General features: G+C 41.2%; 1 protein-coding gene across 1 annotated transcript; it reads left to right on the top strand.

The window, feature by feature from the left end:
* Positions 1-1,026: 1,026 nt before the first annotated feature.
* nudt3b (nudix (nucleoside diphosphate linked moiety X)-type motif 3b) lies at positions 1,027-21,904 on the top strand. The gene is made up of 5 exons (XM_034683462.1): positions 1,027-1,412; positions 4,294-4,404; positions 16,834-16,878; positions 16,979-17,063; positions 17,366-21,904. Exons 1-5 carry the CDS (start codon positions 1,314-1,316, stop codon positions 17,560-17,562), a joined length of 537 nt encoding a protein of 178 aa, XP_034539353.1. The 5' UTR covers positions 1,027-1,313; the 3' UTR covers positions 17,563-21,904.
* The last annotated feature ends 1,305 nt before the right edge of the window (positions 21,905-23,209 follow it).

Raw genomic sequence — 23,209 nt, forward strand, 5'->3', positions numbered from 1 at the left:
TGTGTCTGTTCTGTGTAGGTAGTCCTGTTCGGGGTACACAGCAATGCCCTGGACAGACTCTAATACGTGCAGAACTCAGCTGCCAGGGTTCTCACGCACACTAAGCCCTGGCAGGATATCACCCCCACTCTCATTTACCTCCACTGGCTCCTTGTTAAGTACCATATCTTCTATAAACTCCTCCTCCTCACCTAAAAATCCCTCCAGGCCCTTACCCCCCAATACCTGGCTGACCTCCTCCACCAACAAACTCCATCCCGGAACCATAGTCTTCGGACCTGGATCTCCTCTCCATCTCCCGGACTAAGCTGCTGACTTTTGGAGACAGAGCCTTCAGTGTGGCAGCTCCTATTCTGTGGAACGCTCTCCCTCCAGACATCTGCAGCGCCCCAACCCTGGACAGTTTTAAAAAAGCTGTCATGAAGATACCTTTTCCTCAAGGCCTTTCCCGTTAGATAGTGTTATCCCCACCTACCCCCAAGACCCCTACCTGACCCTGTGAAGCGATCTTGGGTTTCTTGAAAGGTGCTATATAAATACCAGTTATTATTATTATTATCATTATTATTATTATTATTATTATTATTATTATTATTTAGGTACCTGCCTTGGGCTTACGGTTTAAATTTAGCATCTGTGCAAAGTCCGAAACATTTACATTGATGCTTAATGCATTAATGTTGATTAATGTGAATTGTCCCAACTCAATAAATAAATACATGAAATGAAAAAATAATGTAATAGCCCCAAAAGGGTGCACTCACATTAAAATTATATTACTGAATTAATTTTGAGAACCGTGCTGTCGCTGTCCATTACCAGCGGTGCTGAAACTGAACAATCAAACCAGTCATTCGTCTATTTTGTGCTTTTGATCCCATTTTCTCTTTATAATGTTACAATGAAATTATTCAAAGTAAGGTGGTACAAACTCGTTCAATCTTATGAGCCTCAAACAAGTGGCCGTGAAAAGCTAGTTGGAGCCAAAAGTGCCAGTTTCCTTCACCGGCTCACTCCAGTCAGAGCGTGGTGTTGCGTTTTCCTCGTACCCGCTGCCCCAATCCTCGATCCCCCTCTGCGCCCCTTTCTTTACGCACGCCTTCCTATCAGAGGTTAAATTACGTCCTGGGCGTAGCGGCTCCTTGTAATGGCGACCGTGCCGTAGATGTGCCTAGGTTTGTGAAAATGAAGCGAAGAAGAAGTTATTTCTTTTAAGTAAAAACGCCGAGGTTCCCCAGAAGGAGGACTTTGACAACTATCACCTTTAGAAGAGGTAAACTTAGCCGTACTTTGAACTTTTTGTGCCCTCTGATATGATGAAGCTCAAGTCAAATCAAACCCGGACGTACGACGGGGATGGGTACAAGAAGCGGGCCGCCTGTCTGTGCTTCAGGAGCGAGAGCGAAGAGGAGGTGAGTCCGGGGATGTGACTGTCTGGCAGGCCATGCTAGCTTTATGCTTTCAGTGTGTTTCCGTCTGTAAATCGTTACACTTATCAACACAGCTGCGGTTAAATGTCAGTAAGAAACAACTACTCAACCTTCATCATAGGCTCACTTCATGTCTTCAGTGGGTGTGCTTAAAATCATAGTTTAGAGCTCGTACTTACCCGAGTGTTATGTAAGCCTCTTTAGCTGTGGGCAGCCGGGTCTCGGCCAGCGACCACAGCCCACAGGACTGACTTATCACCACATCCAGCTGGATTGACACTATCATTTCACCGTTTTGAATGACAGATATGTAACCGGCCTTCTTACAGATAATCTGTCAAAAACCAAGTTAACTGTGTTAGCTTAATGCAACTGGTACTGCTAGCCAAACATGAGTAGCCATTTAGCTGTTAGCAGTGTTAGCCTGAAGAAACACTGGGAGAAATAGTTATTACCAGTGGTGGACAAAGTTTTCATGACTTAAGTCAAAGTAAAGATCCTCCTGGTAAAATATTCCTCCAATACAAGTGAAAGTTGCTCCATCAGATTATGACTTGAGTTAAAGTCCTGGAGTACTTGTTTTTAAAAATACTGAAATATTCAAAGTACTTTTTAAAATATCTTCATGAGTGCAGTTAAGAATGCAATGGATGTACATTCTGCTACGTTCTGTTTATCTAGAAAACATGATTTCATATCTAAAAGAATACCATGTACGGGTGTAACGATTCTATTTTACAACGATTCGATTCGTATCATGATTTGTGTTTGCCGATACGATTAAAGGATGATATTGGTTCATTTAGAACAATACAATCCGAAACGACTCAGTGACTTGAAATCAATTCAGTAACTTTTTAACCAAAAATTCCACCAGTGCTGAGTTTTGTCCTAGTCTCTGACTAAACATGCTGGCGAGGCCTGAGGCTTCTGCAGAGCTGAGGTTACCTTGCGCTGCTGCTGGAGGTGCCTGGACGGCTGGCGTTGTGTGAAATCCCATGGCGCCTTCGTAGGTGGCTGGATAGATTTGTCGTGTTGCCGTGGTACTTTACCTTTACATATCCTACAAACAGCGAGCAAATTATTTAGAATATCACCGTCTTTGCAAAAGCCAAAGTGTTTCCACACGCTGGACTGCAATTGTGGCTTGATAATTTCTTCATCCTTCTCGGCTGTAGCCATCATCACCAAGACTAAATGTTTGGACTGATCTGAATAACGTTTGATCTGCATTTGCTCGAGTTACGGCTACACCACTGAGAGAAAGCAAACACAAGAACACAAACAGTTTACTTTGTTACTGTCCGACACTGGTTATTACGAAAATTACAAGAACTGAAAACATTTTCGTTAATTGTTTTTTTTATATAAGAAAATAAAGTTTTACGGAAAAAAAGACCGAAAATATAGCGTTTACAAAACTAAACTGAAACTCCAGACAAAGTATCTTTAGTTGTCTTCTTTGTCCATTGATTTCATCCTCATGACTCAAACACCCTGACTGACACGTGTCCACCATGGTTTGTCTTTTGGGGATTGTTACAGCCGTTCATCTTCTGTAGTTGTACATTTTTTAAAGATATATGGTATGATGATGATCTTAGTTTTTAGTCAATGCTTTACCTTACAAGTATCTCATACTACTATAAAAATCGAACTAACACTGGAACTTCGAAAACAATTAAATAAAACATTTCTCAATGATTATAAATTAACAAACAAACCAGATTTAAAACATATGAAAAAGAAACTGAAAATGTTTTTGAATGTTTAGAAAATGAGCTCTGAAAAAAAGAGATCATGATTAATTCTAACCTGTTATAACCTTGTTTATTTCTTCACTCAACTCAACTTTATTTATATAGCAACTTTCATACATAAAAACATGCAGCCCAAAATGCTTCACAAAATAAAAGCAAGACAGAAACCAACAGCAATTGTAAAATTATAAAAGGCATGATTATAAATAAAATACTTAGAAATAAAATCAATACAGTAAAATTAATAAAATAATTAATAGTGGAAAGAAAAGTTAAAAATAAGGTAGCATTAACAAGATCAGATGAATACAAGAAATAAATAATTAAATAAGATAAATAAATGTTAAAGCAATGATTCAAATAATAATGTATGAATTAAAAGTATATTTAAATTTGAATCATCTACATAGCTCACCGTCTAATTCTAGTTGTTTTCCCCACGCATTCAGCCTCTTGTTACTTTTGTATGCTCTCCAATGACAAACCACTCACACAGTCTGCAAAGGGTTACTCAAGATCAGGGGTTATTTGGGAAGCTGATGTCCAGTCAACAACAAATAAAAATGTCTTTGTGGTGCAAACATTTTCAAGGGGAAGGAGACGAATTGAGAGTAAACTAATTCCTCATTCTGTTAAAAGTAGAGGCCAGATTGTCGACAACATGCAAGAATCCCGTCTGCGTTACCTGCGTATGACAAACTTCTACCAGAGACTCAGCTTTAGCCAAGCTTAGAGTACCTCCGAGTGATTGTTGACGACTTAAACTCCCTGTACTTGAAAGTAAAAAACAAACTCGGTGACTCATGTCTCAGCTATTTTCAAAATTGTTTGATTTGCTTGCAACCCCACAGTGAGTGAACTACATTTACACATCATCCAGCTGGAGAGCTCTGCTTCAGTAACAGCCTTGATAGCTTTCACATAGTTAAGAAACAGCTGATGGGTAATTTGACGATATTACTTGCTCCTTGCTTCTAACACAAATCAATGAATCTGTTGCTCAAGCAGCAATAATTGTTTAATGGTGTTACACACAAACTGTCAACAAGTATAATTGTGTTTGACTGCTACGCCTAATAGGACTTGTGTGGGGTTTTCTGTAGGTGTTGCTTGTGAGCAGTAGTCGACATCCTGACAAGTGGATAGTTCCTGGGGGAGGAATGGAGCCGGAAGAGGAGCCCAACGTTGCTGCAGCTCGAGAAGTGTGTGAAGAGGTTGGTAGTGTAACTTTAATGCATTATCATTATATTCTATTCTCAGCGGATACCGTGGGCTGCATTTTTGTTTTCGTCCTTGTGACTGTCTGGTGTTGTCAGATGAGCATTCCTATGCATACTGTGCACTAGTAAACTTTCCTTGACCCTCATCATCGAAACATGGGTGTGAAACATGCCTTTCTAGACTTAGAACACAACCAGGAATATTGTTTCTGAGAATGGATTTCCATTTCCGGCAAGGCTTTCATGGTGTATTGTGTTTCACTTCTATTAAATCATGTCTGTATTTAACACTGGGCCTAATACCTTACTCTCAGAACCCATTTCGTCAGTGTAGTCATCCTGTATGCATGGACAGTCAGATAGAGAGAGAGCCTAGCAACATGTAAGCTGTATCATAGCATCATGTTACAAACCAGTGTTTGGGTGCTAAAGGAGGTCACACTGAGATTGAACACTGGCTACCCAGAGGTTTCACTGCAGCACTTAGGATTCCCAAGAAGTACAGGCGCTTTTAGAAGAATTAACTCTCATTTTTTGTAGGGATGGGTACGAGTACTCGGGTACTCGCCATTGACCCAATTATTCAAGTAGCATTTTGTTACTCGCGCACCTGGCAACATAACTTGAACTCCTACAGCGTTACATGTGTGACCATGTGCTTTTTGTTTTTCTCCGAACTTAATTTACTAGGTAGGAAAATAATTAACAGGATATAAACGTATGACTTCTCCGGCCATGGCTTCAGCTTTAGTCAAGCAGCAACCTCTGGTCTCAAACTATGAAGCCCATGCGGAAGTGTTATAAACTGCAATTCATCGAGAATCCGCTTGAGGCTGGTTGCAGAAACACTGGAAACCACATACACACCAATTCAAAAACAGCTAATATCTCTATCGGCGCACACTGTACGGGGGTGAATTTTTTTTCTAACGCGACGGTTCAGAAGATATTAAGATTCCGAGTTTTTACCCAAATAAGGACAAGACTGACTTGACTCCCGGTCGGGAACACCAACTATTGGCTTCAAAACAGCGCTCAAGAACAGATGGGTGACGCCACGGATACTACGTCTATTATTTATACAGTCTATGGCTTTAGTACACACCAAGGCAGATTTCAGCAAAAACAACTGTTTAAACGGCAGCTACGGCAACTCTCTTGGAACATAATATTCCACCGACAGCAAAAGCACAACAAATACAGAACCGTATACGACACCTGCAACATGTTAGTTAAACAAAGTGATGTCTGGAAGTACTTGGAAAAAAAACAATGACGTTAATGTGCAGTGCAAGATATGTGGCCTTAAACGTGCATACCACAGAAATACTAGTTTGATGCTTAATCACATGCGCTTAAAGCATACGAGAAAACAGTGGAGACAGATAACAGGCAGTCTCGCATCACGTCTCTTGCTTATTTTTTTGCCAAGAGAAACTGCAGGCTTCTGCCATGCGATACAGAGAGCAGATGAGCATAATGACATCCCGTCATGTAAATATAAATAACATAAGGGTATTTAGTCTGTTTAATAAAAGACCAAGTTTAAGTACTTATCTATAAGAGAGGTAACCCTGAATTACTTCTGCTGTGATCTGGCGCTATATAGAAAATAAAATCCCCCCCCCCAGTATAATAGTAAGGGAAACACTGTTAAGTTTTTTTTGTTTTTTTGTTTATGGTTAAAAAAAAAGTAAACCGTAAAAAAAACCCATCCCTAATTCTTTGTATGATTTCATTTTTGACAGCAGCAGCATTTTGAGGAACAAATGTGCGTTTTTATTTGGTTGATTGTTGTTTTTGGCAGAGTTGTCCGACTGTCCATGCCAGTCTTTGAATTGATTTTTTCTTCCAAAGCACACCAGTCTATGCAACAATCTGGTCCTGCTATTTATAAGCCCAGAAAAATCTGAACTTGTTTGACCAGAAATCATTTCTACTTCACCGCTTCAAAACAGTATTCTACTCAGTAAGTTGTGATGTGCTGTCACCATGGATTCATCATGGCTGCAACAAGCAACTATTGTTTTAGAGCAACATAGAAGTGACTTCAGGTCATTCATCAAGTGATGATCACAAGCAACAGCAGCATGGAGCTAGCAGAGAGTGTTACTTGTCTCATTGTGTTTATGGTAGGATTCCTTCAGTGTTTGTTGTTAAGGTTCATTCCTGGAAGCTAAATTATTCAAAGCAGGTCTGCTATTGAAGTTATTATAGGTCCACTGACTCAGTTATTAATGTTGGCTCATAACCTGACTGCAGCAGTTTCTCAGAAAAAAACAAATATAGTGACTCCCACGCTCTTCACTGGACTTTTTAAAGTTGTTATTTTCCAGTTATGACTAAGTGTCAAAACAGACAATAAGAGCTCATCAGTATTAATCATTTGTTGCAGAATGGCCGGCTGTGCACATGTGTTCATGGTACAAAGTTTAAATCATGGCTGGAATTCTACATCAATGTTTTTATTATTTATGATCAAGTATATAGTTGAGCAAACCTAGACCGTTCGGTTACACTACCAATTTGATAGAAGTCTAAAAACGGAATATAGTGCATTCACGAAAGCATCAGAAGCAACAAACTCTGGACTTTTAAAGGAAGGATAGATATAATAATGATAATGATACTTTTATTTGTATAGCACTTTTAAATACAAGTTACAGAGTGCTTCACAAAAACAGTAAAACCAGACGATAAAAGTAGAGCAGTCGGGCTCTGACAACGAAGGCCCAGTCGCCTTTAGTTTTAGATTAGACCTAGGAACAGCCAGCAGGGCACTGCCAGATGATCTCAAGACTGCCTCCTGGTTCATAGGAGATAAAAGCTCAGAAATATATGTTAGGGCAGGTCCATGTTCTGCCTTAAACGTGATTAAAAGTATCTTAAAACCAATCCTAAAAACAACAGGGAGACAAATATCCTCAAGAAAGCAAAAAGGCCAAACAGACAACGGAGAAGGAGGTTTAGTCTCACTTTGGACAACCAGCCCATCTCTTTGATCAATAATTTTTTGTTCAATCTTGTGGAGCTTTTGCATCGGGCCTATTTTTGCGACTGAAATGTGTGATAGTTTAACTTACTATATTCAGAGTAGAATTTGATTTCATATGTAAGTTTTTGATTAAGTTATCGATATCGGAATGAACTCGACATTGAAAAACTGGATTAGGATCATAGGCTGTATAAATAATGGACGTAGTATCTGTGACTTCACCTATCTGTTCCTGAAGCGCTGTTTTGAAGCCAATCGTTGGCGGGTGCCATATTGGAAATGCTGAACTCAATCAAACTTCTGTCGAGCTAGTGTGAGTAAAAGAGGCGGGCTTTGAGTCTCCTAGCCAACAACTACAATTTTCTCCGCCTGTCAATCAAGTCACTCATGTACTTAAATGGGCAAAACTCGTAATCTAAATATCTTTGAAATAGCTGGGTTGTGAAAAAAAATTGTCCCCCGTACAGTGTGTGCCGATCTAGAAATGAGCTATCAAGACCACACTCATTTTTTGAACCAGGCTGTAAACACGTTTATTTCTGCTGTAAAGATCGGCTTTTTTTAATGGGTGTGTATGTGGTTTCAGGTACTTCTGGGGCTAGCCTCAATTGGACGCTTGATTCGGATCAGGGGGCCAAAAAGCTGATAGCAGCTTTCATTTTTAGCTATTGCATAGGCATTGAAATGATTCTTGTTAATCATGAAGAAATACAGAAGTGGAGACAGGTATCAAGATAGAATGTTAACTTATTCTCTCCAACAGTTAACGTGTTAATAACGTTTGGGTATAAGACCATCATCAGGTAGTTGGCCTTTTTAGAAAACTACCCGATGAAGGTTTTGGACATTAAACATTTCTAATAAGTATAACTTTTGGCGAGTTAGACCGTGTGTTGGTTTGTTTGCCTTCTTTGATGGACTCCTCTAACGCACCTGTCCTGTGAAATAGATATCCCACGTATTTTTCTACTTGGTGTCAGGAAGGAAAAATTACATTGGACCATCTCTAGTTCTAGGGAGGACAGGCTGAAATTGGTGATACGTTCTGGCTCCTATTGGAAATCAATGTCCTCCTCATGATGCCCACATCCATCCATTAAACCCCGCCCCCCTCTTGTACATGTGGCAGTCATTGCTTCGGCATTTTGATCAGAGTGGCAACAGGACTGTGAAGACACTGAATCCCACCCGGCTGTCAGCTCTTGGCGGGTCACCGACCACAGAGAGCCCATTCTCTGTGTGTGATCCATCACACAGACGGATGCTGATATCATCCCTTATCCTGGCTGCTGCTGTTTTCTAGCTTAGGCAGTGATTGCGGGACGCTGCTGCTGCTGCTGCTTGCCAACACATTTCCACAGGGTCAAACACAAAGTCAGGTCACTATGGAGGTTTGTTCCAAGTGCCAAAAGGCCACTCAGAGAAAGTTTGTGATGACTTTAAAGCATCACTGCCTACTCTCGGTCCTTAAGCCTCTTATTGGACGGTGGTGTAACAGCACATATCTAATCCTTGTAAGCTTATTCTGATGACTATATGAGCGGTGGGTGATCGCTTATGCTTATTGGTTTAGAGTCTTGTCAGGGATGAGAGTCGAGACAGAGTGCTCAGGAACAGGCCAAAGGTGACACAGAGTTCCTGTTTCAATCTGACTGTCCAGAACCTCGCCTCGTGATCAGTCCTCATACGTCCGCTCTGATCAGCATAAAAGAAGACACAAGATAGTCTTTCACAAGATGAAATTTGGACTCAATTCTGTTCATCTTCTTCTAAAACGATGCCCAGTAGGCTTCAGTTACAGGAATACTTGAGTTGAGAGACATTTCCCATCTCGTCAAAAACATACAGGTTGACTTTTGGCCTATTGCTTAATCCCTGGCACGTCTTTGGGGTTTCTAGTGGTGAGCCTGGTCTTTTACAAATGATCTTGCTGAAGGCCTGAAGAGTCCAAAACTGAATCCCCGGCACAGTGTGTGCAGTCAACACTTATTTATAGACTGAAACGTGAACCTGAAGAAGAAGCTGCAAAGATATCAGCTAGTGCCCTGGCTCTGTATCTAAACCTGATCTACTACTCACCTTTGGGAGTCGAGATATAACTTACAGATTATTTTTATTAACCGAATGTGTGACGAGGAGTCTGATCAAGCTGCCATCTCTGGGTTTGGTTTTAGGTCCATGTATAGAGTACCAGTAACCTGCCAGGAAGATGTTCTGTTTCCTTTGACCTTATCACCTGAACTTTTATGAAACTCTTCACACTTTGTGGAGGAGTTATCACTATGTGACAGTATATGATAGCTGATGATAGCTGAGAGGTGTTGACCAAGCGGCAATCTCCGGCTGCGGGAATTGAAGCCAATGCTGAAGTGTTAAAAACAGCAGTTCATCAAGTGTCTACTTGAGGCTGGCTCTGAAGTACCAGAAACCACATCCACACCAATTCAAAAAGCGGATCTTTATAGCAGAAATAAACATCTTTACAGCCTGGTACAAACAAGTGTAGTCTGGATAGCTCATTTCTCTATTGGCACACACTGTATGGGAGTGAATTTTTTCATAACGCGGCTATTTCCAAGGTATTAAGATTATGAGTTTTCCATTATGAGAGGCACAGCTGACTTGACTGACAGGCGGGAACACTGTAGCGGTTGGCAAGGAGGCTCAAAGCCCGCCTCTTTACCTCACACTAGCTCGACAGCAGTTAGGTTGAGTTCAACCTTTCCAATATGGCTGCTCCCGATGACGATTGGCTTCAGAAACAGATGGGTGACGTCACGGATACTACATCCATTATTTATACAGTCTAAGGTTTGACCTGTATTTTACAGATCCAGGATCAAGAGCTACATGTTGAAATTTACTTTCAACATCGATTCATCTGGTGATTATTTTCTAGATTACTTCATTAATCTAGAACGTAAAATGTTCTCAGGTCTTTAAAGTCTGAGGTGACGAATCTTCTAGAAAAGCAGGATATCTCCAATTCTGAGAGGCTAGAAGTAGGGATTGGCATTTCAAGCCAAAATACTATACGATAATCATTGGCATCTATTCGACGATTAATCGAATAACGTTAACAGCCCGTTTGTATGGCAGTCGCGTTATCCAGCAGCAGGACCAGGTGCTGCTAGTCGCAAGCACTTACAGTGTCTGTCTCGATCTTTACGTCGATGTTTCTGTGACGCAGCATGGCGTGTGTTACATTTTACAGCAATGCTCAGTCTCTGGAAAGACTTGTGTAGTAGTGTAAGATTCAGAAATGGAGAAAATCGCAGCAGCTGTCGCTCATGTTTACTTCTTCTGTTACTTAAGGCGGTTAGCAAACAGCTTCAAGACGCTCTATAGCCACCGCTTGGCGGGAATACCGTATTACAGCCAGGCACCGGTCAAAACGATGAAATTGTACTTTTAAAATGAGAAATATTCTAAGTAACTCTTCGATTTTAATAAGTGAACAAATATTCGAAAAAATCAATGCCTATCCCTAGCTAAAAGCAGCACTGACCCTTTAAACTTTTGCTATAATTAATCACGAAATGACTCTGTTTTTCTTTAGCTGATTTATTTTTAAACTTGTGGTATTAAGATCAGAAACACAGGCTCATTAATTCATAAATATACAAAAGTTTGGTCTTTGTTCATTTTTTGGGAAACAACAAGCATTATGAGACACGTGCTAGGTGAGCTTGAGTTCATTTTTTCCACTTCCTAGAACAAAGGATGAGTTAAATTATTGAGAACAAAAATGGCAAAAGAAATCCCAGTGAAAAATGTTTTTACTAAGTTGCCCCTGTAGTTTGATTTACAATTGTTCATAAAAGTTTAAAAACATTTCCATTAAATCCTCTGTGGCCTACATGCTTCCTCCTTTAACATTTGAAACAACTGTCGGGTAAAGTAGACAACGTTGCACCAAAGTGAAAAACCCTGTGTATGTGCGAGACATGGCTTTAGCTTTTGGTCAAATCAAGTGAGACTGTTTTTGTAAAGGCTTTTCTCCTGTGTTATTGAGAGGATTCAGAAAGAACCCAGGAATTACACCGAGTGAATTTGCAGGGGATAAAAGCAATCTTATGATGTAATGTAATCCACTGCAATGCAAAACACAAGCCAACATTTCCAAAACACAGCTTCAACAGACTCCACTACAAGCTTCAGAACTGTGGGTGAATGTCATCAACAACTGGCCTCATCTTCCACCTCCTCAAACGATCCACCCTGGATGACCACCACTGACCAACCTCTCATCAGCTCCCTCTCCGACTTCACCCCAGCATCAGAACACACCATCTCTGAACTCATCCATAAAGCTAAAACCACCACCTGTCAGCTTGATCCTCTTCCCACCTCCCTCGTCAAAGCCTGTCTACCGTCCATCTCTCCCATAATCACCAACATAATTAACTCCTCCCTCACCACTGGTACTGTACCCCCCACTCTCAAACTGGCTGCTATCACACCCATCCTGAAAAAACCCGGTGCTGACCCAGCTGACCTGAACCTCTACCGGCCCATCTCCAACCTCCCCTTCATCTCCAAAACACTTGAAAGGGTGGTTGCCGCTCAACTACAGTCCCACCTCGACGCAAACAACCTCCATGAACCCTTCCAATCTGGTTTCCGTCCACAACACAGCACCGAAACAGCCCTGGTAAAAATCACCAACGACCTCCTCCGTGCAGCTGACTCCGGACTACTCACCATTCTCATCCTCCTCGACCTCAGCGCAGCATTCGACACCATCTCCCACCCACTGCTCCTGGACCGCCTGGCTGGCATTGGGATCACTGGTGCTGCACATTCCTGGTTCACATCATACCTCACCGACCGCCAACAATTCGTGCAGTTAAGGAACCAGAAGTCTGGGTGTTCGGGTGTTTCACTGGGTGTCCCCCAAGGGTCAGTTTTGGGTCACTCCTTTTCATCATTTACCTCCTCCCCCTGGGCACACTCCTCTGTCACCATGGGGTCCATTTCACTGCTACGCCGATGACACTCAGGTCTACATCTCCTCCAACCCACTGCTGCCATTCCTCCCACCTCCCTCATCACCTGCCTTGCAGACATCCGGAGCTGGATGAGCAGGAACTTCCTAAAACTCAATGGGAATAAAAACCGAGGCCCTGCTCATCGGCTCCAAATCCACCCTCACCAAATCCCAACACATCCCAGCCCCACCCATCATCATCGCCGGATTCCCTGTACCCTTCTCACCCCAAGTCAAGAGCCTCGGCGTTATTCTGGACAGCACCCTCTCATTCGCACCTCTCATTCAAAACATCACCCGGCCTTCCGGGTCTTCCACCTCCGGGTCTTCCACCTCCGCAACATCTCCAGACTCCGCCCATCACTGTCCCAATCCAGCACCGAAATCTAGGGCTGGGCGATATGAAATTTTATTGATATCTCGATATTTTTAGGCCATATCTCGATACACGATATATATCTCGATATTTTAACTTAGCCTGGAGATGACGCTTTGATGCATACAGTCAAACCAAAATGGCAATACGCGACATATGTTGATATTTTTTATGTGACAAAATTTGGGGTTTCCCCCAATGCATTATTATTATAGCATAGCGCTCCTGTTTGTTTCTTTTTTTTTTTCAGAGGCAAACCCTTAAAATAAAACAGTCAGTTATAAGTTTAAGCCATGTGCCAAATGTCACACAGGCACCTTTATTAATTAACAGAGGCACTTTGCACAATATCAAAACGTATTAAACAAACTGAACAAAAAAACTGTGTGCATTTACGTAATAAAATGCTCCTTGAATTAAATAAAACAAATAATGTCCCTTTTCTGCATGACAAAAATACACACAGTAATAACTTAACAGAGGTGCATCTCTTTGTGCAAATTTCAACAATCCTGTAAACAGACAGGGCATACTCTTTTGTGCAAATTTTCAAATTAAACATGGAAACACATTGTGCACATATCAAATAACAAAAGAGCAAAAACAAATGAGAACAAAAAGTAACAACAAACTAACTTCTGTACAATTTACAGATTTTGTGCCAAATGAGAACAAAAAGTAACAACAAACTAACTTCTGTACAATTTACAGATTTTGTGCCAGGAAAACTAACCTGTCCACACTGTCAGGTTTCAGGGATGCCCTGTGGCAAGTTACAATGTTCCCACTGCAACTGAAAACCCTTTCAGAAGGGGAGCTGGTGGCTGGCACACAGAGATACTTTTTCGCCAGGCGGCTCAGTGCTGGAAAGTTTATTTCATGATTCCTCACCATTTAAGAGGGTCAGCATTACTCTCTACACAAACTGACAGCAAGTAACTTGAAAGCTCATTTTCTACTGCGCCCGTCTGTGTGTGTGATGTGCTTGTAGGTGTGCTGTGCTCAAAAAGCTTGCCAGAGATTTCTTCTTTTTAGCCATGGGTGGGACTGCCATTGCTGCCTCCCTTTGGTCTGCAGGCTGAGGCACAGCTGGGTCAGGCAGCTCAGGCAAACAGCTGGCCTGGTCATTGGGCATAGACTCTGCCTCTGTGATGACTCTATGCTTCAGCGCATCAATTTTTTCAGCTGAGATGTAACTGGCCTTGAACCGGGGATCCAGTAAGGAGGCGATGTCTAACAGGTCACTGGTGGATGGGTCAGCATATTTATTGTTCAGGTAATCCACAATGCAGGACTTGATGGACTTGCACAGCTCAGTATCTCCCTCTTCAGGTGCCAGGAGACTGGTGTTAAACAGGTGGAGCACAGGTCTGATGTATGACAGGGTAACGTACTCCTCTCCTGAGAGAGCGTCAGTGAAGACTTGCACGGGTTTCAGAGCTTTCTTCACTACCTCCAGGACCTCTATGTCCTGCCAGGTAGGGACAAGGGGTCTGGTTTTCTTGTCAGCAGACAAAACTTTAGCAATGTGCGCTTTCCTGCTCCAGAACCCTCTCAATCATCTGTAGCTTTGATCCCCAGCGAGTGGCTGACTCTGTGATTAGCTGGTGACCTGGTAGACCCAGCTGTATTTGCACTTCAGCCAGTTCTCTTCTCTTCTTCCAGCTGTAAGAGAAGCTGCTGACGACTCTCTTGCACAGAGAAATGGCCCGTGTGATGCGAGCATCATCCATACTGTGTCCTATAACACACAAAATTGAAATCACCTTTTAAAATCACTATTTATTTATCTAAGTCAGGTCAAAGTTTATTTGTAAAGCACATTTTAAAAACAACCTCAACTGACCAAAGTGCTGTAAATGTATTTATTTATTATCATTAACTATGAATTATGTATGTATGATTACTGACAGTTATGAATATATCAGATACTATTATCCAAAGTGACATAGAATACATAAACAACACTGTTACCATGACTAACTCTCTCACACACAAGCATGCACGCACGCACGCACGCACACACACACACGTACTAAGCATTATGCATGGCATAAATGTACTTATTTCAATCAGTTAATTCCATATTGCACTCACCGATGGCCAGATGAAGTCTGTGACCAAAACACTGCATCCTTGGCCACTTTGTGAGTTGCAGCGCTTTGACAACGTTACTAGCGTTGTCCGTCGTCACAGCAACCAGTCCCGTTGGGTTAAGATTCCAGCTTTTGATGACCTCCTGCAGGGCTTCGGAAATGTGCTCTGCTGTGTGATCTTGAGGGAAGTAGCTGGTCTGAAGACAGGCACTTTTCATCTCCCAGTCCTCCATGAAATGAACCGTCACACTCATGTATGGTTCGCAAGTCCTGCTGGACCACATGTCGGTGGTCAGCGCGTAGTGAGAGACTTTTGCTAGCCGGGCAGCAAGACTGGCTCTAACTTCTGTGTACATTTTGGGTAGTACCTCTCTTGCGAAGTAATGGCGACCGGGCAATTGGTATCTTGGATTCATTGTTTTTAGCAGCTGTATGAAGCCGGTCTGCTCCACTGTTGCAATGGGGAGCATGTCTTTAGCGATATGGTAAGCCACAGCTTTGGTAATACCGCGCCACTTTTCACTTGTTCTTTCGTAAGGCACAGCATGGGCTAATGAAGCTTGCAGCAGGGTTTGTTTCGGTGCAGCAGGCTGGGGAGGCTTTGTGGTCTGGGTCGCAGCACGTAGTCTGACACACTCCTCGTACTGCACTTTATGGTGCTGTTTTAAGTGGTGGAAGAGATTTGTCGTGCTCGAACTTTTAGTTGCAACAGCTTTTCGACATTCTTTGCAGAACGCATTTTGCTGCTGGTCATCTGACACTTTGAACCCAAACCATCTCCATATGATTGAGCCATTATTTTTTATTTTACTGACCAACTCTTCTTCGATGGCGGACTCCGTCTCCATGTTGTCGCTGCAGTGAGATGACTGGAGGTGAGGGGAGGGGGGGGGCGGGGGCGGGGGATGGTCAGGTCACAGTTCACAGAGCGAGGGAGGCGGAGAAGAGAGACTGTGTGTGTGATACATGGACAGATGGAGAGGAAAAAAATAGGTGCGAACTTGCGGCCCGTGGAAAGAAATGCATTGCAATTTTAACGCCAAAATGAAATATATCGATACAAACGATAGTGTCCCGTCTTATATCGCGTATATAAATATATCGATACAAACGATAGTGTCCCGTCTTATATCGCGTATATAAATATATCGATATATATTAAAATCTCGATATATCGCCCAGCACTACCGAAATCCTGGTTCACTCATTCGTCACTTTCCGTATTGATTATTGCACGCCTCACCGGACTCCCCACCAAACTCATCAACAGACTGCAAATCATTCAGAACTCGGCCACCCGGACCATCACCCGCACCAAATCATCTGACCACATCACTCCTGTTCTCATTCCAACTTCACTGGCTCCCTGTCCGATACCGCATCCACTACAAAAACCTTCTCCTCACCTACAAAGCTCTTCATAACCTGGCCCCCACTTACCTCCGCGACCTCCTTCATGAATACACTCCCTCCCGCTCCCTCCGCTCAACCTCTGCTGGACTATTAACCATCCCACCGTCACGCCTCAGTACCATGGGTGCCCGAGCCTTCAGCTGCTCAGCACCCAGACTCTGGAACTCCCTCCCCCCACATATAAGACAGTCGGACTCCACAACATCATTCAAATCCAACTCAAAACTCACCGTTTCAAACTGGCTTACTCCCTCTAACTGGACTCTCTGCACTTCTCTAGTTTTTAGTTTTTATTTATGACTCTTTCCATTTGTTTGTTTGTTTTTATGATGTTTTAATGATGACTGTTTTTATTATCTGTAAGGTGACCTTGGGTGATTTGAAAGGCGCCCAAAATAAAATGTATTATTATTATTATTTATCACATTGTAAAGGTTGTGTGTTTTGTTCTGCTCCCCCTTCATGTCCCTTCATATTAAACTTCTTACCTGTGCATGGTTGTTGTGTAATGTTTGTCATTTCAAGCATTTTAATCTCTTTCTGTTCTTTCCAGGCCGGTGTGAAGGGGACTTTAGGTCGCTTAGTCGGAGTATTTGAGGTGATGCTTGTTTGCTTTCTTAAACTGGTTCTATAAATATAACATACTGGTGGACTTTTTCTTGAGTAAGGAGTAAAAATATAATTTGCTCTTTGTACAGAACCAAGAGAGGAAACACAGAACCTACGTCTATGTTCTTATCGTCACAGAGGTGCTGGAGGACTGGGAGGACTCGGTCAACATTGGTAACGCTCTACATTTGTTTACTTGTCATAATGGGGATCATACAGACAAAGTTCTCAGGCGGCCACATGTTCTCTGCAGCCGTATTTGTCGATCCAAGGCCTTTGCATTTTTGCAGTCCAGGGATTTTATTGCATGTTCGAGCTGGGCGATTATGACACCAGCTTTGCTCCTGCTCTTTTTTATTCTCTGCACAGAACTGCTAATTAGCCAAAACCTATTCTTTAATGTGTTTGTAATGATCATTGTGTTATCTCTGACATGTCTCAACTTGCCCTACAATGGTGTCTTGTTCTGTCCGCAGGGAGAAAAAGGGAATGGTTTAAAATAGACGATGCCATACAAGTGTTGCAGTGTCACAAGCCTGTGCAGGCCACCTACTTCGAGGCTCTCCAGGAGAGTTGCCTGACCAGTAACGGAACACCTTTGGTGGCCACGATAGGTGGGGATCTGTCCCCTACCTACAGCATCAATCAGAGCTCTGTCTCGGGTATCAGATAACTAAAACCACAACTCTGACACCCCCCGGAGCTTTCGCCACCACTTGCGCTCTTACTTGTGTCATTTCTCTTCTTCTTTTTTTTGCTCTTTTTGTTCTTTTTTTTGTCTCAATAACATGGTTTGCCTTGCCAACTCCTTTGTGCCAGAACTGTGGCACAGACTTGATGACAAGTGTCGGGTGAATAGTCTGAAACACTTTGTAAATGTAAATGTAATTTTTGATCCCTCTTTTGTTTCTTTTAACTGACAACTGCATGAAATGTCCCCTTGCTCTCCTCATTCTTTTTCCTTAATGCGCCCTTAGCGTGGTGTTTATTGAATGCAAGAACTACTTTTTACTGTTGTAATGTAAAAGTGTATACTTAGTGCTTAAGCTGAAGGCTTTTGGTGGTCTTTTTAAACATTTCCTCCATTTTTATTTTTATTTTCCTTTGTGAATGAATGTGCCCATTAGTGTACTATCCCTCCCCTTGTTAATGCGGTTAGGAAATGTCTGTATCTGAATGAACAGATTGTGGGAAGTGACTTGTCTTGCATGAGCACTGTTTTGTTGTGTCTCACTCGCTTGAGTGATCTGATGCTGACTGTGCAACGGACTCGTGGTAAGGTTTGGATTCTCCTCATTTTGGTCCTTATTGTGGTTGGTGATGTCGCTTTAATAGGAAGGATACGGCCCCTCGCTAATCTTTCAATTTCAAGTGTCAAGTGTGCTTCTCTCCACAGGGAAGCTAGCCAAGCACTACAGGTTTCACTCTCAGACAGTTTCTACACAGTGACGGGAGTGAAAGAATGTCAGCCTACAACGAAAAATGAACCACCTTTCTCCTCAGTGTCTTTACCTTCTTTTTTTTTTCCCTTTTTCTTTTCTTTTTTTTTTTTAATGCTTTCTTGTGAATGACTACAAAGTCTTCCTCCACATACTGAGAGGTTAGAATTAGTGAATTTCAAAATCATAGACATGTAATCTCAGAATTCAGTACATATCACTTAAGTTATTAAAACCCATTTTCATATTTTACTCCTCACATTCAGTTTGGTTTAAAACATTTGTTTACATTGTGTTTGTAACATAGCACAGGTGACTTTAGAAGCACTTTTTCATTACAGTCATGATTTTTTCTTTTCTTTTTTCTTTTTTTTTTTACCCTTCCTTTAGTATTTAATCTGCATCCCCAAAAACACTCTAAACACCTGCTTGACATTGAAAGTAATGGAATCTATAATGCTGTCTTTGGCAAGATGCAGAACAAACAAGCCTTGTACAGTTTGAGACCTCATTTTTAACATGTAAAATGCTTTTGGATACTAGTTTATGTTCTTTTTTTTTGTTTTTGTTTTTTCTCTCTAACGTCTGGCAAAAGTCTCTTTAGCCGAGCTACGTCACTTGGCCCCCATGTGGCGAGAGGCAGCAGGCTCAATACTGTGAAACTGGAGGCGCTGTAGATAGCATGTTAGAGGTTTTTATTGTAAATTGTTTATTTCTGTATAGATCAAAGGTGAGAGTACAAATGACGAAACACCTCTTACACATCTGTAGACGTACATGTCATTTCACCTGAGGCTGAACTGATTGAACTCAAAGCGTTGGCTCTGGAGCTGTAAGGAAGTTTCTAATGAGAAAGTATGCAGTACATCTGAGGCTTAAGAACAAGCACTGTGGCTGTGGTTTAAGGTGATGGTGAAGAGCCTAATATTAATAAATGAAATCTGAATTCCTTGATATGGTTTTTAACAAAAAATTACATTACTGCATTTATTCTCCTCTTTGGGTAAGAAGTTTAGTATAGCAGTAATCTGAGAAACCAAGATTTACATAGAAATAAAGCAGACCTGAAGTCCTTTTTCCGGCAGGCAGCTGGTCCACTCTCCTTCGTCAGAGGCTCTTTATTGGTTTCTAGAAAAACTAAATGTAACACTGTGGTTTTCTGTCCAGACACAAGCTGTGAAAATAATGTAAGATTGTTTAATAATAGTATCTTGTTTACATGTCCGGCATTTATTGGGTAACCATTCACTTTGGATTGTGTTTAAAAATACTTCCAATACATTTTTACCAAAAGTTTGGTCACCACCAATAAAGGTTCACGTAAAACACTTAATTTACCATTTTTGCTGCTTATTCGGGAACACCATTTGCTTTGTATGGAACATATTCCCTTTCTTTTTTGCTTGGTTTTGGTCTCCACAATAGACTGTATATAAAATGGACGTCATCTCGCTTGGCTCAAAATGAGGCTGCCACAAAAACTGCTCCCCCTAGTGGCTGGCTGCAGTGTAGGTCAAAAACTCTGTCTCCCCCATTCATTTGAATGTGGCTGCAGTCAAACTTTAAAAAATAAATAAACGTCATACAAACATTTCTCACATCTGTATGCTGTGGTGATATGTAGTTATTACTTGACTGGTTTGTGTTCAAGGCACAAGGAAAAGTTTCTTTTTCGTTAGTTATTAGAGGTTACAAAACAGGGTTTTACATCTGGGTTTGATTTGATAGATGGCTGCAGTAGAGAGAAACTCGGTAGGACCTCGGGACGCTATGCTGTAGGGCGGAGCTCGTTACCGTGGAAACACACAAATTCCCTACTGTGCAGACTCTGGCTACAGAAAATTTAAAAGAAGGCAGCGTTCTGGAACGGAATATTTTGGCTTCAAAACCGTACAATGGGAAAAGGCGGAGCGACGCTGTCCATTAAATATACAGTCTATGGTCTCCACCAACAGCAATGCATGGAAGTACACTTTTGTTTCAGCACTACTCTTCTCCATCATAAATAGCTGTTTAAGTACAATAAAATATTCACTCTTTTTCAGCCACAGTTTTTGGTATCCACTAATACCTTACTTATAAACTGCTCTCCAACATCCACTAGCTAGCTGCTAGCTCTGGTGGGAGTTGTATTTCTTGATTGCGGACAGAAAACTGCTGTTTCATGATTCAGTTAGCAACAAACGTGTTCATGGGAAACCACATTAAGATCTGGGAGCTTGTGGATCAAATGCTGACCTGCAGGAGAGGGCATCAAGTCTCTTTATGGTGACAGCAGTGGTTGTCTGGACTCGTGGTCTTTCTGCCCGTGTATTTCTTTGGGGCTGGCAAACTTCTGCCTACAAATCAGGCTGTAGACAGGCTGCTTATATCAACGTCTTTCAAACCCATGAAATGAAAAAGGCTTTGTTTCCTGATCGACGGTTGTCAAAATGAGGAGCATGAAGTCTCCTTTGCAGACTTTTTATTACTGTGTATCAGAAAGGTGTGGTGGCCAAAGTCTTGCTTTATGATGCCCTACCTGGCAATTCATAGGAGATGTCATATTGATTTAGACCTTTTAGTCTTCATCAACGTGTAGAAATAATGTGGAGATAAATCTGTATGCAGCTTAAAGACTAATTTAAAAATGTCCCTTAATTATTGATTGGCACTTAATCTGCTCTTGAAGGTTGCATGAGGGTGACAGGTACTGTCAAAATGAATGTGAGGAGGATTTCCACAAGTTAACAGCCAGTGACTTAATCATTAATGACCACTTGTTCTTCATCCATATTTTTCTTTTGTTTTGTTCTTTTTCTTTAATCTGTTGTGTTATTGACAGCTAATGTCATGTATATAGCTAACACAGCACCCATACAGCCAGAGGATGCACTTTGGCTTTGGTCAACATAGATAATTATCCCTCTTTTTTAAAAAACAAATTCCTTAGAAATCTAAATTCAGGCAGCTCCTGTGAGTAATGAAGTGAGTGAGGGAAACCGTGATGTTAGTTTTCTCCACATAGACACAAATATGTGGAGCTCTGATGGAGCATTTACCCGCTCTTCATGGAGATTCTTGTCACAATTGGCTCTTTGTAAAAGTCATAAAAAAATAGGATACAACTTTGAAAAAAAAAAAGAGTATATTTAAAAAAATAGAACTACAAAATCCCTCCCTTTAATTTACCAAAGGTGATTGTTAAAATACAAATTGCCCCATCTTGTGGCCAAAGCAAAAAAAGAAAACTAAAAGCACATCCGCTGAGGATTGTAAAATTCAATTTCCTTTAGCAGAAAGGTCACGTGACCACTTTGGCACTTGAATGACTTAAATTAAAAATTAGTAATTATAAGATGTAAAAGATGAGCCCAAATATTTGCAACTAAATAACAAAGTCAACGAATGTGCACTTCTCGCCGTTGACCTCAGCCTTGAAGATACATGTGTGTGTTCTTTGAGGTGTTTGTGTCACTGGACTTTTCTTTTCCTCTCTTTTGTCATTTGGGACTGTGGAATTAAATCCAGTACGAGAAGACTGAAGATTGTAATATAAATGTGCCAACAAATAAACACCAGTATTTCACATTCTGACCCGTGTGATTGTTTGTATTCTGGCTGTTGAGTAAGTAAGACACAAAAATGAAGCCATAAACAACATGGCTGATTTAAAGCTGTATCCTCATATATAGATGTTGCGTTCTCATTCAATGATTTAACACTGTCTCACAATATTCACTGATCTTTGCAGTATTTAAGTTTCCATTTTAAAATATCAAGCCTTAATTGTTCTTATTGAAATGAACTGGGTTATGTGCCACCAAGAGTAAGTGATAAACACCCCTCTATGAGTGTGGCCCAACTTTAACCCTCCTGTTATCGTTGGGGTCAATTGGACCCCCTTCAATGTTTAACATCTCTAAATGAATGACTAACATAATTTTTTAAGCTTCATATTTCATGACTTTTCCTAATTTAATAGGGACAACTGGGAAAACGTTAATTACAATGTTAATATGTTCCAATTTCCCATAAAAAAAACAAAAAAAACAACAACTTGCATCAGTTTCCTTGGGGTCTTTTTGACCCCAGGCTGTTTTAGCTGTATATAACATAAGAAATATCAACATTTTACATACATTTGTTTTGGATGATATTGAGGTCACTATAATCAAGGTCACTTCCGCATGTGACGCGGAAGCTGGGATCGAACCGCCAACCTTTAGATTGAGATATAATATTTCCAGCCACCATGTCTCTAAAGACATTCAATGACGAGTCCTGTGTCATGTTTTGATAACATAGAAACAAGGCAGGGCCGACGAGAGCATAACAAACCCGCAGCAGTTTGATGTTCTGTTTTACAAATAACGTCATTCTAAATTCTTTAAATTGTGTTTATGCTTGAAATTTATTTAATTTAAAAGGCTATCTAGGTAGCTAACAAAGAAACAAAGTGCCTGACACATAAACCTGGGTAACAATCAGTTTCTGGAGGTTTAAATTGCTGGGGTCAAATTGACCTCAAGGGTAAAAGATGTTAGTAAATATGAGGGTTAATAATAATGATAATAATAATAATACATTTTATTTATAAAAGCGCTTTAAAAGATTCTCCAAGTGCTTTACAGGAAAATAAAATTATACACTAGAAAAGCAAAGGAAAACAGTGCAAAAAAAAAAGCAAAGAAGAGCAAGGCAGCAAAATAAAACAAAACAAGACAAAAATCAATCAATTATAGTTTAAAAGCCTTTGTAAAAAGGTGTGTTTTGAGTCCGGATTTGAATTTGGTGAGTGAGGGAGAGAATCTGAGGTGTTGGGGGAGAGAGTTCCAGAGGGTGGGGGCAGCGACAGAGAAGGCCCTGTCCCCCCAGGTTCGGTGCTTGGGTTTGGTGAGA

The sequence above is a fragment of the Notolabrus celidotus genome, chromosome 1, assembly GCF_009762535.1.
Source record: "Notolabrus celidotus isolate fNotCel1 chromosome 1, fNotCel1.pri, whole genome shotgun sequence".
Taxonomy (NCBI): Eukaryota; Metazoa; Chordata; class Actinopteri; order Labriformes; family Labridae; genus Notolabrus; species Notolabrus celidotus.

Excerpts from the sequence above, each read along its gene's own strand:
- nudt3b (XM_034683462.1), top strand. The coding sequence starts at position 1,314 with ATGATGAAGCTCAAGTCAAATCAAACCCGGACGTACGACGGGGATGGG. Across the intron at positions 1,413-4,293 it reads GGAGCGAGAGCGAAGAGGAG|GTGTTGCTTGTGAGCAGTAG; the intron begins GTGAGTCCGGGG and ends GGTTTTCTGTAG. Across the intron at positions 16,879-16,978 it reads GCTTAGTCGGAGTATTTGAG|AACCAAGAGAGGAAACACAG; the intron begins GTGATGCTTGTT and ends CTCTTTGTACAG.